Source organism: Anneissia japonica, unplaced genomic scaffold (genome assembly GCF_011630105.1).
Source record: "Anneissia japonica isolate Jap-2015-1 unplaced genomic scaffold, ASM1163010v1 scaffold9668_len1562885_cov226, whole genome shotgun sequence".
NCBI classification, from domain to species: domain Eukaryota; kingdom Metazoa; phylum Echinodermata; class Crinoidea; order Comatulida; family Comatulidae; genus Anneissia; species Anneissia japonica.
This window is the reverse complement of record NW_022711326.1, coordinates 493266-509614: the sequence shown is the minus strand read 5'-3', so window position 1 is coordinate 509614 and position 16349 is coordinate 493266. Positions and strand designations below refer to the sequence as shown.

Sequence of the window (16349 nt, the reverse complement as noted above, 5' to 3'; positions counted from 1 at the left end):
AGATAGAGGAGAGCGGTAAAAAATATAAATAAAATTTTGTTTTTTAATTTATCAAATAGTTTTACCAAAAACATCCAGACGGAGGAAAAAATATAAATAAAATGTTATTGGCGAATGTAAACAGTGTACAGTAATTGGATGGTTAAATGCTTTAAACTTATATAATTAGGAATAATGTCCTATTTTTGGAGATTTCAAGGCAACGGCGGGCATAATAAAAATAGAAAAACTTCTATATTTTTGAGGCGTGCTAAATGGCCAAAAATTAAATTAATTTTTTATTCGAAATCATTATTGGCGGGTGGTCAGGTTCGCCAAACAAGGTATAAAAAATGTCTCACCGTATATAACACAAATGCAATTATTTAGTAAAAAATCTGTTGTTTCCTAAGCCTGAGCGAATTAAAGTCCTCACTTAAACATTGAGCTGCTAGCCATATGATATTTATGCCTCCATCAGCCCCCCTCCCACTATTCCTATTTATGCTATTGTCTATGTCAATAATACAGTACTGTACATTTATTATAAAATTTTAAAAATATCGGAAAACAAGTTATATTCTTATTTAATGTTTTTCGATACTGAATTTGTAGCTCTTTCTGCTGCTTGGCAATAATTATTTTTGTAACTTCAATAAGGCGAGATACACATGTGTAATAAATGTTGATATGCATCTTACCTGTACAATGTTTTGTACTCCTTGGGAAAATCTTTCCATGCCTGTCCCAACAACCTTGTAATTTCTCTTCCTTGAATCTTTGGCCAAGAACTGCCAAAAATATAATTTAAAGGATTTATCACTCTTAGTCTTTGACAGTTCATGCATCCCAGGGGCCCCAAGTTAAAAGAATCCACATCCAGGTCAGTTCATGAGCTTTCTTAAAACATCTGGTTATATTTTTCTGTGCATTGTCATACCGATTGGCACTGACTTTCGGAAAGAAAATTTTAAATGCAGTTTTGTGAATTTACAGGAGATGGGTCATTTCCTGGAGGTTCTTGCTTGCTCATGGAAATGCGGGAGACCTTCCTGATATTTGGGAGACTCCTGTGAGTTGCAAAAATCTTGGGACACCTGTGCATGCATACATATCTAATCGAACAAGTTATGTCTGATAGAAGATGGGAAATGCTCTACTTCATCAAATGTAATCTAATCATTTGTCAATTGTCTTATCAGTAATTTTCGAGTATTAAGTTATGAAACTACCCTACCTTCGAAATTTATGGTGGTTTATTTTTGTGAAGAGTTGATATCCATTAATCCATGACCGCTTCATTGGTGATTTGTAAGGGGAACTTGTAAAAGAGGATTTGCCGGCTCTGTCATGATCTAGTCTTGCTGAAGAAAATGTCACATCCTGTGGGCCATTAATAATGTTGAGAACTTGCTGAATGTTGGTTGGAATCATCACGTTCACTCCATATGGAGGAGTTGACTGAGCAGTGTCTTGAAACTGCAACGACCAGAGATCTGGCTCTGTCTCATTGATGTCTTCCATAAAAGGAAAGAATTCTTCATCACTCTCTGCACTTTGATCAAATGTATTTGACGGATTGATGGACATTCCAATGATGTCATCTGGACTGACTGCTTCTAAAGATTTAGAGTCATCTTCATTGGTAATTCTTTGCACATCTGAGATTGGAGAGAAATCTTCTACATCATCGTATGGTGAAAAGGATGTCTCTTTTAACTCATTTGTGGTAGTTTCCATTGCTGCCACAGCTGTTAAAATATCAGCCTTGGTTAAGATGTCACTACTATCAAAAGTGGAGGAATCTTCTGACAGAATTCTGTTCTCAGGCAGGTTGTAGCCTGGCATCAGTATGTCATCTGACATCAGTGACAACCTATCCTCTTGAGAAATGGTCACTAGAGAATCCTCTGAAGTTTGAGTATTTCCACACAGGATGTCAGATGGTGAGGAAGTGGTGGTTGTCAGAGAGTATACACTTGATGTTGGACTTGCAGAACTGAAATCGGAAACAGGAACATCATTCTGTGTAGCATCGCATTGTGCCAAGACTTTGATATTTGAAGCTCCACCACTTAAGACTTGCTTGTTCACAGTCTGCAACTGAGCTTTAGGATGTGCTATCTGCCTTCCACCAATGGAACTTGCTATGTATGGATTTGGGAATACACTGACAACAAATGGTGTGGATGTATTTGACATCATTGCATTACTAACCATCACTGGTATGGGTTGATTATCAAGAGGATGTAAACTTGTGGAGATATTCGAAGGCATGACTGGTGTGTAGGTAAAGCCTGAAATGTTAAATAAATGTACGAAATTATTTCAGGAAAACAAAATTTATCTGTTTATTTTTTGTTTACTTACTACTATACTTAGGTTTCTTCATCATATTTGTTGATAATTATGGCAAATTTGCGATGGTTATCTTCTGGAAAATTATCGCAGATAACTGAAATTCTCCACATTGGAAATTTCATGCTGATTTATGTTTTCTTTTTTAAAGAAGTCTGATTTACATTCATTTTTTTTTTTTTTGGGTCACGAACCACTGGAATAAGTAATAAAGTTATGAAACTTTAGGCAGATTAACCATATGCAGAGGGTACTTTATTCTTTATTTGTACATGGGCTATACTGTATTGCACTTGTTTGATTTTTTCAAAAATTACAGAACTAAGCCGAGCACTCATTGAGTCGTATGAATCCGATTCTGTTCCATGTGAGTGCAGACAAGACGACGCTGTCTGCTATTTGTTGGTGACAGTCTGAATGGATTGTCAATAAAAACAATCTGTTGAGCATGTGTTTTGGAATCGGCCAACGACCGTTGGGAGAAGTGAGTGGCCAGCTTAAGATGTGAGGAATATATATATTAGGAGAAATTTTCACTACGTAACCTCCTTTAAACTCACACATACCAGGCTCTACACATTAACAATTTAACATTAATTTTATGAATATTTCCGAGAATGGAAATTGACAGGCATAGGCCAACGTACCTGTCGGCGTTGCTACAGCAGCCTTATGCCCATACACATAAGGTGTAGAGGGTGCCATTCTACAAGTTCTAGATTTGGGTTTGTAGATGGGGATAGTTGGTGGCAGTTCACGGCCTAACAATCCTTCCACATCTTCATTACTCAAGGGTGAAAAAGCTGGAATTGAGTACTTCTTTCCACCTTAAACATATAAATGAATAGATTAGTAATACTACAGTACAATGCGATACAACTAGTAACACCGCCAAGAAGAAAGAATTTCCACAGCTTTTAAGTCTACTTCCTACTCCTAATTAATTTATAGAAAAGATGATGTTACCTTTAACAGAATGGAATGGTTTGTCAAACACTGCATATCCTTCAACAAAGTCACACTGCATATCCAATTCATTGCTTAATTCAGAGATCTTGCTTTTCAGGAAATTCATATAGGCACTTGCTCGATGGAGAATATTGTACTACAGCAAAATATTTTAAAAATCAGAGTGAAAGTGGTAAAGTTACTGAAATTTAAATACAGATAAAAAAGATGTGCACATATTCAGACCCGTAACGAATGGAGAATTGGAATATTCCTTGTGGATCAAGGAGTGGAGCTTCTATGGAATTTGTTAAATTTAATAACACATAACCTCCCTGAAAATGTTGGAAATTTTCTGGCATCTATAAACAATTTTTTCCAGGAACCCTTAACAGGACCACCTCGCCCCCCCCCCCCGTCCTTACACATCCTATACGAATAGGGTCTGTGTTACCATGCGTACAGCACTGTACCACTGAGTTACTATGCTTTTACCACTGAACGGTCTTTACCTTGGTTTCATTCTTTGGTGGACCGCCTTGTGGGTACGGTATAATCTTAACCATTTCTTGTATGGCAAGGTTTAAATTATGGTGTCTGAATCTACAAGACAGAAGGAGACATTAGTTTTTACCATAGAGATATAATAAGAATACTAGAGCGCTAACTGCAATGTATTCGATGTTCGAATTACGCAGAGCTGTGTGTGTGTACCATCCAAGATGGCTGCCATAGATTCAGCCAATCAAATTTCGCTTAAGCACTATCATTTTCAATTCAAACATTTAAATGTTTGAATAAGATGCTCTACTTGACCTCTTTTTGGCTAGTTCAATAATTTTTATTACCAATACTAATTATATTAATGAAATAATAGTCAGTCAGAGGGCTTATTTATGGTAATAAGCCTGAAGGTGGCACTTTCTTACGGCGGCCATCTTGGATGGTACACATACATAACTTTGCATTGCTTCGCCATCTTGTCAGCATTATAGTTGTTTAATAGCTCTATGGTTTTTACACATAATATCAAATTATACAGGAATAAAAATGTTTCTTTACAATATTTGGAACTCAGAAAATGTACAGTATGGAATGCCATGCAAATAAGTAATATGGAATGCCATTGATGCCAAAATCAATTTATTTTTAATAGTTTTCACTGATTAAGACAATTTTTTGGGACTGGAACCCAGTCTATGGTTGCCCCTACCCAGTATTAGTGACAATCTGATACTGTAGTTTGGAAGCACTTATTACTAAGTGTAATTAACACCAGGGTAGTTGGTAAGTACTGTACATGGTCCTATGATAGGGTGATGCATTATTTAAAACTGGTATATTTTATTCTGCTACAGTATTTATTATTCCATTATTCCAAGACTTACATCATACAGACCAAGGTCAATAATCATACCTTTCATTCATTCTGTGCTGTTCTTTCTTATCTTCTTCTCCTATGTGTTTTCTGCAGGGCCTCGGTGATGGTTCACTGTACTTCATAGGATCTCTTGGATCTACAATTACCCTGTATGGCCTAATTTTACCATCATCTTCATGCATCTTTCCTGTAAAATTCACTGTCAATTTTTTAGTTAATTAATTTAACCAAAGGATAAGACAAAGAGACAAAAGACAAAATAGCAACAAATTCAAAATCACTATCTCACACTAAAAGCAAAGTAAGACAAACGTGAAACTATTCTTCATAAGGAAATCTTTCAGTCATCTGCTCACAAAATCGACTATACAATTTGAATGGTTTCTTTTGACAATTTGGATTGATTGAATTAAAAAACCAGATATTTTAAGCTTTAGGCGAGAATTTTTTTATATCTTGTTTAGCAAACCCGCTGCACGCAAGTATTGATTATTTTGAATAAAAATAAAATTTTATTTTTGGCCAATTAGCACACGTGGGACCACAAAAAATTGAAATTTCAGAAAAAAAATAAAGGTTCTCTTTATTTTTATTACACCCTCCGCTGCCTTGAAATCTTCAGAAGATAGGATATGTATATTTCTTCCTAATTATATAAATTTGAAGCATTTAACCATCTCATTACTACACTGTTTACACTCACCAATAAAAATTTATTTTTATTTTCTCCTCCATCTCGGTGTTTTTGGCAAAACTATTTGCTAAATAAGAAAACAAAATTTTATTTTTATTTTTTTTCCGCCCTCCTCTGATAATCTTTAAAAAAATAAGTTTGCGAAACAAGGAATAAAAAAAGTCTCGCCTTATAATCATCTATATATTTTTACAATCAATGCAAAATTGAGTTATCATTTTTTTTTTTCAAATTTTCATATACTTTATGATTTTGTATATGAAGAAAAGCTAAAACCACAGTTTGCCAAACTTTGGGGGTGAACGGTCAAGTGTAGCTAATAAATTAGGCTTTCTTGTCATATGCCTCATACTGATTGGTTAAGAAACCAATGATAATTTTTTTCTTCAAATTTCTATTCATAATTGTTTGTACCCTGTTTTGGCAGTTGGTTGGCTTTAAGTGAATAGCAGATAGAAAATCATTGTGGTCTGTGGGGAGTGCATTCATGCATACAATGTACTGGAGGTAAACTTTACCTAAATGAGCTTATGATGTGGAAAATAGTTGTAAAGTTTAAATTATGATGCAAATTAAACTGCGATTTAAATTAATCATTTCTAACACTGTGTGGTGTTCCATAACTACCTATCTACCAGCAGCATGTGCATAGCAATGTTAATTTTTACAGATATTGTTCTGACAAATATACACAAATCCTAGATGTTGAGGTAGAGCTGGTATCCAAAAGCTTACAACTTCTTTATTTTGTATTCTTTAGCCTAGGCCTACCTAGGCCTAGGGCTATTTCATTTTTTTCTACTGAATAACATTAATAGTCAGTTTTAAAACTTCCGACTGTGATATGCTAAAAACACTTTTAAAATCAAACTAAATTCTTACTAGCCTATTTAGGCCTAGTAGCTAGACTAGCCCAGGCTAGAGTAGAGTATGCCTATCATAGGCATAGGCCTAGTAGTACTAAACATACAAACATAGGCCTATACCTACATAAGCCTAATCCCTGCTGGCCTATAAAATAAGGTCCTCCTTGTATCGCCTAGGCTAGGTAGCTACCTAGCCTAGGCTAGGCCTAGGCTAGGCCTAGGCTACAACCTCATTAGAGGTTTTCTTAATCAGATTTGATTTTATCTTCCGTGTAGAAAAACTGTATAAATAAATATTCATATTTGTAACAACGACTTCGTTAGACTTACTGATTTGGTGAATTTTGAGACAATTTCTTTTTCAAACTTCGATCATTAGCTTCTCTTCTTTTTTTTTCTTACAAAAAGCAAAGGGCTTATTCGACTGGTTTAGTTCGTTGAGTACGAATTTTCGTTGAGTATTATTTTCATTCGACTGGTACGTTTGTAAACTAAAAGAGACTTCGTTGGCAACGAAAATAACCGTAACCAGAAACGACATTTGCGTTAATATAATTTAGATTAAATTTCAGAAAATAAAAAATTATAATATTTATTTACCCACATTGAAGTAAAAAAATAACAGAATTTAAAAACTGGATGAAAAATTTTTTTTACGAAAAACCCATACTGCCACAATCCGAAGCAGCCTTCTCCATCAATGTAGGTACTTTTTAAATATTATAATTTTTATTTTATGAAATTTAATCTAAGTTATACCATGGTTATACTAACGCAAATGTTGTTTATAAACTCACCAATCGGCCATGTTTATTTTTTGGTCACGTGGATAACTTAACACTGATTAACGTACTCTGGTTTAAGTCTATTTAACGAATCAGTCGAATGAAAATATAATTAATAATACTGTACTCAACGAAAATTCATACTCAACGAAATGAATCAGTCGAATAAGCCCAATTAGGTAAATATTTATAATCTTTGCAAAAAGTTTCCAGGTTCCTTTACTCTAGAGGGCGCTAATTTGGAGAAGTTTTGGCCAAAAAATACTTTAGTTTAAAATAAATAAATAATCATTATGTTTTAATGGCAAGGTAAATTTGAATATTTTCGTTTTTTAAACAATTTTAATAATAAAAATACAAACGTATTGCTTTTACAATAATTATAGTTTCTCACCCTGTCTGGCGTAACCTCTGACCTTATACTAAACTAGGCTTCGGCCCCAAGCAAGGCATGGTTTGTTTATCACGAAATAAAAACAGTTGAAAGTAGTTTACTGAAAACGTAAGATGTTTGTAGATCAATTGAAATTTTTATTTTAAATATATATGTTTCATATTAAAACAATAACTTATAAAATAGTAGACCTTTAGGCATAGCTAGTCTACTATACTACGGTCCTAGTCAAAGCTATGCCTATCACCCGACCCTGGCCTGGCCTACCTTGGCGAGCCTAGGCGTAGATGATAGATAGTTTGGGCCTAGACAACTAGGCCTCTAGGCTAGCCCCTCTACTCTACTATATATAGCTAGTTAGGCCTATCTAGTCCTGACTGACTGACCGTCTGAGCCTCGGAGTTGGAGCCTAGCCTAAGCCTAGTAGTACAGGAGGACTATGCCTAGGCCTACTTATTTTTAGAAAAGGCCTCAAGTTGAGCATACTTATTAATTCAGTTATTAAATTCCACACGTTTTATATGCCTTATCTTATGTTTGTTGGTTACGCACCACCACTGACTTGGGTTGTTTGTCATCACTTCAAGATGTCTACCGATTCATGGAAAAGGGCGTATCTTAAATTCACGGTCTTCAGTGTGTTCAATCCGGGGTTTTGTGGTAAAAAAAGCAAATTATAATTATGATTGTAATTGTATACAGAAACTGAATTTCACATTTCACTACATAATTCCTTAAAATGATTCCCATACCAGCCAATTTGATGGTCTATTCAAAAGAATGTAGGAAAGGTATTATGTAACTCTCCGGTGAAATATTTTTTCTCATTAAAATTTATAATTGAAAGTTTTTTAAATTACCTGAATATACAAATCAGACAATTCAAATTCAGGTTTTTAGCGCAAGACTTCAGATCTTCTACAAGTGTATGTGTATCTTTTTCCAAGCAGATTGATCAAAATGCCTCACGATTTAGATGACATTGAGGACATTGTCTCAGTCGAAGATGTAACACCTAACGAGAGGTTTGCTAACAAACCAGATGTTGTACCAAAAGTACGCAAGAAAAACAATGCAGCTTTTAAACAAGAAGAGATAACAACAGACAGGTGTGTAAAATTAGAAACACGTGGCGTGCCTAAATATGGTCATAATGACATCATACTATGAACATATATAGGCACATCATGACTATATATAGGCACATCATGACTATATATGGGCATACATAAAATTTTATAGTCTGGACAGAGCTTTAAGTTTCTTGTAGTTAAACACAGATGATTATTAGTATAACAGAATGATTTTGAAATAATCTTTTCATATTTATTTTTATTTAGCATTGTTCCTGGTACCCAAAATATATATGTGAAGACCTGGGGTTGCTCTCACAACAATTCAGATGGCGAATATATGGCAGGCCAGCTAGCTGCCTATGGTTACACAATTACAGGTAAACATTGACCTGTCTTCTAATGTTCTGTTTTCTGTTTTGTGGCAAATAACTCTGGGAGATTCCGCACAGTTAAGTGTAAAATAAAGTGGTATAGATATTCCTTTGTTAGCAATGCTATACACATTAACAACTCAAACTTTCATATACAGTGCAATATAGTACTGGTCACGTATAAATTAATAGGTGCTATAGAATGATTTTCTATATTTTTTTTCATGTACTGATGTGCAATCACTCTTAAATGTATTTTATGTATTTACTGTTTTAGTAACTAGCAAGTTTGTTTTATTTTATTTAACAAGCATCAAGATTTTGCTAAATAAATATAAAAAAGCCAAGTATTAAAAAATATAGTAATTAAACTTACTTGTTAACTTGTTTCTCGTAGGTTGACCACCTATGGGACCGTGGCAAAGCACTCTGTGCTTAAAAGTCTCTTTTGTAGATGATGTTTCTGCTGGAGTACGCTGCAAGCTGCAAACTTCAAAGGATGGTTGCACCATGCTTCGTTGAGCATGTACATTCTATAGCAAGACTACCCTTCTAAAAAAACATGTTCCTCCTAACATTGATTTGAGAATATAACAGAATAAACTTCAAAATATAGGGATGACCCAAAGTTTGTGAATCTTGACCAAACCACTGGTAAAGTACTGCAATCAATAAGTACTCAATAATTGAAAGAATAATAATTTCAGATAAAGCTGGTGATGCAGACCTTTGGCTCTTAAACAGCTGCACTGTGAAGAACCCAGCAGAAGACCACTTCCGTAACGAGGTCAAGGCGGCCCAGAAGGCCGGCAAACACTTGGTTGTGTCCGGATGTGTGCCGCAAGCTCAGCCTCGCATGGACTACATCCATGGAGTCAGCATAGTAGGTGTTCAACAGATTGACCGTGTTGTGGAAGTTGTGGAAGAAACATTGAAAGGTAAGATGCCAAGTCACATGGTCCAGTGTAGACACTTTAAGCAACTATGCTGATTTTGTTTTTTATATTTTTCTGTTAGGAAAATTTATTAGGGTTTTTAGGGTTTAGCCTGTTACAAACTATAGGTTGCTTGGGAAAGAAACTCTTGGTATCATTTATCAACTACTGATTGAATATTAATAACTATCATAACATAACCTTAAGGAAGAAAGATTTATAACTTATTTTACAACATTGCAAAATTTGATTTTTATACTGCATAAATTAATATGATGTTCATAATTATACAGTTTTCATTCTCGGTTTTATTCATCACATTTTATTTCCATTCTTGGTTTCTTTACCACTTTTTAAAGGTCACACTGTTCGTTTACTTGGTCAAAAAAAAGCAGATGGTAAAAAAATTGGTGGAGCCTCTCTAAATTTACCAAAAATAAGGAAGAATCCACTTGTTGAAATCATAGCTATCAACACAGGGTGAGTAAAATAGGTCTACAAGAAGCTAATACATCTCCCACAAATTCATGATTTATTCATTTATATTTATTGAACATATTTACACAGATATCAGGTGGGTCTAACAACCTGTTTTACACATGGTCCTGTTTTGTTTCATTTATTTTAAGAAGGCCCTGATTATCAACCAACCTTCTAGGTTACGCTAGAAGGGTCACCCTCTATCTGGCCCATAGTGTGGGGGTGGGGGGTTGGTTAAGAGGGTTACGACGAAGTGCCTAAAAACTGGAGAAGGTCTGCATTTAAAAACGAAAAATTGATATTCGTAGATATATTTATAATGTTCTCCAGAGTATCGTAGATCATAAAAGCCATTTTAATTGAGGACATCATTTTTTGACAGTTAAAAAAGGCAAAATAATTGTAAATAAATAGGCTAGGCTCTAAGCTAATTAATTGAAAAAAATAATACAGCAGTACAAACAAGTTCCTGTCGTCGACAGCGAGTGTGAAACTGGAGACTCCCATCAAATCAAGTGTATGTTTTTCTTATTGAAAAAACAGCTCCGTAAGCTACAGCAGTCTTTCTGCACATACAAATAAACAACACACTTTTGCTTCGTAGATTCGCTTTGTAGGCTTGCTTAGATTGTTTATATCAGGCTACGATATATCTACGAAGCCTGAGCGCATGAAAAATTGCAATAGTTTGCGGCGGTACTGTAGGCCTTGTTCATTAGCCCACCGGGCAAAAAGGAAGGGAGGTTGACTAGCCCAGAGCAGTTTTTACTATACTAGCCATTGGACGCTGGGGTAGTAAAAAATCGAGCCCTGCTGTCTATTATAGTTTTTAAAAAAACAATAAAGAATACTCTTCAGGGAGTGGGGAAGGTTTGCACATAGTGTATTATTGATTCTGTATTGAATGCCGGGAAAGGGTGGGGCGGTGAATCTTGAGCAGTTCTTCTGAAATAGAATGAAATAACTAAGTAATTATTTATATAATCTGATTTGTTTGTAGGTGTTTGAATCAGTGTACATATTGTAAAACAAAATATGCCCGTGGGGAATTAGGTAGCTATCCTCCTCAAGAAATTGTTCAACGTGCAAAACAATCATTTGAAGGTAACAGACATTTAATTATTTGATTAGCTCATTAAATTGCTTCATGAATAATTTTCTAATTGTATGCATCTGTACCAGAATGAATAAACAAATTTTTAAAAATGTGATTGGCTATATATAACTTTTCAAATTTCTAAATGTTTATTAAAATACTTCAAATACAAGAGAGCTGAGCTGACCACATAAATATATTTTTAGTGTTTTTCTTCCATCAGAGGGTGTCTGTGAAATATGGCTAACAAGTGAAGATATAGGTGCATATGGAAAAGATATTGGTGTCACTATTACCGAGTTACTATGGCAACTAGTGGAAGTTATACCAGAAAACTGTATGATGAGGATAGGCATGACCAATCCACCATATATTCTGGAGCATTTGGAGGTGGGTATAGAGCAGTGGCTCCAGAAATTCCCTCCCACCTTTAAAAATATAATAGAATCGTTGAAATTAGTAAATTGATAACAAAAATATAAGTTCTTAAATTATGTATTAGTTTTCCCTACAAATCTTGGATTCACACATTTGGTGGGATTATACATTTATATGTTGAAGCTTGCAGTACACCACGTAGGCAGTTCTGAAAAGAACTGTTGTAGTTGAGAAAGTCTTGACGTTTTGATTGAGATGCTTCAATCGTCTTCAGGAGGATGCTTCAATCGTCTCCTGAAGACAATTGAAGCATCTCAATCGAAACGTCGAGACTTTCTCAACTGCAGATTCTCCTGAAGACAATTGAAGCATGTCAATCGAAATGTCGAGACTTTCTCAACTACAACAGTTCTTTTCAGAACTACCTACGTGGTGTACCGCAAGCATTACTTCGCCATGCAAACCTTCAAACAATTATACATTTAATCACATGTTTAACACACTAAATATTTTCTTGTTTGTTTTTTTAGGAGATGTCTAAGATTTTATCGCATCCTAGGGTTTACTCATTTTTGCACGTGCCTGTACAGTCAGGGTCAGATTGTGTTTTGGCAGACATGAAGCGAGAGTATAATGTGGATGACTTTAGACATGTAGTTGATTTTTTGAAAGCAAGGTACTGTACATTGTTATTTGTTGACTCCAAAAGTATTAGAATTATCAAAACTTTTAAATCGTGAATTGACATTCCTAATGATGTGACATAGTAAGAAAGTATAATACATACTCCAAGTATTGAAATACACGCCATCGTGTTGGGATTCAATATTTCGACATTAATTATGTCATCATCAGGAATTCCTGATGATGACATAATTAATGTCGAAATATTGAATCCCAACATGATGGTGTGTATTTCAATACTTGGAGTATGTATTATACTTTCTTATCTGAGATTAATCCGTGGACCTTTCGTGACATAGTAATTTACTGTAAAATTAGCCAAAATAATTTGTTACATATGTTTCTTATTGTAAATTATGCTGTTCTTGGATTTTGTTATGGTTTTTGCACTTGTTTCACCTCAAACATTAACTCTGGCCACTTTATCAGCTCTGACATTATGTTTTTAACTAATACTATTGCTAAAGGTCACTCACCTCCACAATAACACATACTATTATATTTTGTTTGTTTCAATAGAGTACCAGGTGTTACAATTGCCACTGATGTTATATGTGGATTTCCAACTGAAACAGTAGAGGTAATACATACAAGAGTATTTTTTTATACACATGTGCATAGTCTGGGAGGTCCAGATGAACAAACCCTTCCCCCTTGGCAGAAAATGAGTTTCACTAAGTGAGTTAAAATGCAATAACTGACCATTAAGTTTTCGTTGGAATAGGGATTTATTTCTGCATTTTCAATTTTCACTATCTCTATTTCTGCATTCTGAAATTTCTTACCCCACTCTTCCCAGGATGAAACCAACCTACACCTCTGATACAGATATTGATCAAAGTCTGAGCAAGGATTGTCTGCAACCAGTGCCAATGTCAAGGCCTGTAGTTAGCTCACTCTGTATAATGTCATTGGTAAATTCTTTCGCAGGATTTCAAGGACACGCTAAAGCTGATTGACGATTACAAGTTTCCAAGTGTGTTCATTAACCAGTTCTTTCCTAGGCCTGCCACACCTGCTGCAAAGATGCATCAAGTTCCTGCAGATGAGGTGCGTAATACCTATCATAGGTAACCTTTGACATTGTGCATGCATTTTGGATCAAATAAATAAAATGAAAGTCAATGCCTATAAGAATATTGCAAACACTGATGGTCACAAATTGACACACCAGTGCGAGGCACTGATGGTCACAGATTGACACACCAGTGCGAGGCACTGATGGTCACAGATTGACACACCAGTGCGAGGCACTGATGGTCACAGATTGACACACCAGTGCGAGGCACTGATGGTCACAGATTGACACACCAGTGCGAGGAGGTGATTGTAATTAACAGGTTATAGTGCCTACAAAATGTTGGCACATCTTTCAGAAACTTTGTATTAATAACATCAATCATTATATTTATCTCCTGTTTTAATAATGTTCAGAAAAAGAGAAGAACGAAGGAATTGTCAACTTTGTTCAAGAGTTATGAAACCTACAGTCACAAGATAGGAGAAAGGCAACAAGTTCTTGTTACAGAGGAATCACATGATAAAAAGTATTATGTGGGCCATAATAAGTTCTATGAACAGGTGAAATATTCTCTATTATTGCTGTGTTACTACTGTATTAACATTATTATTGTTATGAAATATATTATTTAATTTTGATTATTTATATTCAAATATAGTATAATAAGTATTATTATTGTCATTAAATATTATAAATATTGTATTATTTTAATTATTATTGTTAATATATCATTATTATATTAGATGGTTAAATAATTTCATCTGGTTCTGATTTCTGTATTTAAAATATAGATTTTTCTACATGAACCTTTTTGATGCTACATGTGAAATACTTCTTAAAAAATACAACAGGTTTACGTAGGAATAAAATCCACAAATCTTTGAAATACTGTACACCACATATCAAATGGAGGCCATTCACTACAAAAGTTGTATTTGCTCTTCCATCTGTAATGTAGGTACTGGTACCAAAGGAGGAGAGGCTACTGGGAAAGATGATAGAGGTAGAAATTGCTTCAACAGGAAAGCATTTCCAAATGGGTAAACTAATTGACAACAGTAGATTGGTAACACCATCCATTGTTGAGCCCCTTCAAAAAGGTCAAATTTCTGGGGTAAGTTATCGTAGTCGTAGAGTAGAGTATCGTAGAGTTTTGTCATTGATCAGTAATGGCTCTAGATATTTTCTGACAGGGGGTCTAACAAGCCGACAGGAACACAAAACTAAAGAGCTGCCTAGGGCCTCCTGGTCTAGGAGTTTAACTCATGGGAGAGATTTTAATGGTTTATTAGGGTAAAATTTGTGCTTTTAAAACATATTATTAGGCCACAGTCACAGTATATTTGGTTGGGTCGGCAAATTGATTGTGTGTGTTTGTTGACCTCAAGAGGTGCATGACGACAGGCAGCTTATGCTTGTTTGGCGATTTCCCCCTGAACCCACTGATGACATCACTGTCTTGAATATATACAACTTTGCTTTATGAAATATTATCTTTATATAATATAAGATATATTATATGTTGTATCATGATATATGAATAGAAATACATTTTACACCATGCCAGTGGTGTATCTAGGGGGTGCGGGAGGCACCCCACTCCAAAAAAAAAATACTCACTCTTCCCCCTCAAACAAATCATGTTCATGTGGTTAAAAATCACTCTATTTGTGAGCTAATGCCCTCAACTAATCATCAGCCCCTCCCCATCCAAGACTCTTATATATGTCACTTCACCACACTCAATCTGAATCACACTCAATCTTTATATTAATAATCTTGTTTTTGCCAGGTTAGTGCAATGTCGTCATTACAAGCTACATCTTCTAAAACACCACGTTGGCTACGAATAGCACTTGTTGTTGCTTTGCTGGCAGCCTTCTTAGACATCATTAAAATTTCATATCAGTATGTGTTGAATACTTCATGAGGAAACGATATTCTTGATTGAGTAAAGTTTTCTTCGACCAATCTGTATGTAAATGCCTGAGGACAGAATGTTGACTAAAAAATGGGACAACATAACTACGCCACACCATTTTTGGAATGATACACTACATACAGTACACAGAAGAATGTTAATGCTAATAGTACGAGAGATGTAGTTCAGATGCTCTTTCCTGGTGAAGTAAAATTGGCATATAACATTCAATACACTTTGAGACAAGCACCATAACAATTTAATCAAAGCAACAACAAATGAAAAGAAGTTTTCTGCAGATTAAAAAAATGTTGAGATTGGCCAGTTGTTGTGTTTAATTTGCAATCCCGAAAGCTCCATTGACTTACAGAATGGAGTTTTCTGATGTTCTATACTGTATGATACTAGGGAGTGGAGTGTTTAACACTGTGCAGTATATTATGAGTATTATTAATTCATTTATTTAAACTGAAGTACTAAATTCATTAGCTTGAAAGAGGAGATGTTTTTAGTCCTGAAAAATAGAACATGGCTTTTGAAAGGATTTGAACCCAGGATCCATGGATTTGAAGCTGTGCACTGTGACTGCAAAGTCACACCTCAGCTGCAATGCACTCTTGATTATTGTCGTATGCAACATTTTTGGTACAGTATTGTTAAATGAAATAGACTGGTGTCCCAGTTAGTCCATCATACACTAGTTTATTAGCACTGTATGGGGAAGATATTTGACATTTCCAGACTGTCAATCAATCGTATCAACTGACGGATCAACAAATGCCCAGGAAAACACACTTGCCCCACAAACGCACATGTTTTGTTGGACTTAGCAGGGGCGGATCCAGAAGTTTTGGTTGGGGGGGCTATAGGTATATGTGTAAAGTGCCTCCAAGTGCCTGCGGAGGTTAGGTTTGGGAGGAGGTGTCTCCGTCCGATAAGATGGGGTTCAGAGGGGTAGCTGAACGCTTTAGCTATTAGATGT

The 16349-nt window shown here is 35.2% G+C and overlaps 2 protein-coding genes across 3 annotated transcripts in view; one reads left to right on the top strand and one right to left on the bottom strand.

Moving 5' to 3' along the window:
• The window catches only part of LOC117107399, an 8492-nt gene extending 1826 nt beyond the window's left edge, over nucleotides 1-6666 (bottom strand). The window contains exons 1-7 of one of the 2 annotated variants that reach the window (XM_033249070.1): nucleotides 6557-6666; nucleotides 4703-4865; nucleotides 3798-3888; nucleotides 3304-3442; nucleotides 2985-3164; nucleotides 1217-2276; nucleotides 681-770 (exon numbers count right to left, since the gene is read on the bottom strand). In XM_033249070.1, coding sequence (XP_033104961.1) covers nucleotides 681-770; nucleotides 1217-2276; nucleotides 2985-3164; nucleotides 3304-3442; nucleotides 3798-3888; nucleotides 4703-4865; nucleotide 6557 — 1724 coding nt within the window. In that variant the 5' untranslated portion in view covers nucleotides 6558-6666. The remainder of the gene's footprint in view (nucleotides 1-680; nucleotides 771-1216; nucleotides 2277-2984; nucleotides 3165-3303; nucleotides 3443-3797; nucleotides 3889-4702; nucleotides 4866-6556) is intronic. The other variant, XM_033249071.1, reaches the window with a different exon arrangement.
• Nucleotides 6667-7432: 766 nt separating this feature from the next.
• LOC117107436 (threonylcarbamoyladenosine tRNA methylthiotransferase-like) lies at nucleotides 7433-16343 on the top strand. Its single transcript, XM_033249131.1, has 13 exons — nucleotides 7433-7513; nucleotides 8356-8514; nucleotides 8746-8858; nucleotides 9560-9790; nucleotides 10147-10267; nucleotides 11268-11371; nucleotides 11587-11753; nucleotides 12272-12417; nucleotides 12945-13005; nucleotides 13356-13475; nucleotides 13860-14006; nucleotides 14405-14560; nucleotides 15239-16343. Exons 2-13 carry the CDS (start codon nucleotides 8366-8368, stop codon nucleotides 15374-15376), a joined length of 1653 nt encoding a protein of 550 aa, XP_033105022.1. The 5' UTR covers nucleotides 7433-7513; nucleotides 8356-8365; the 3' UTR covers nucleotides 15377-16343.
• Nucleotides 16344-16349: the final 6 nt, after the last annotated feature.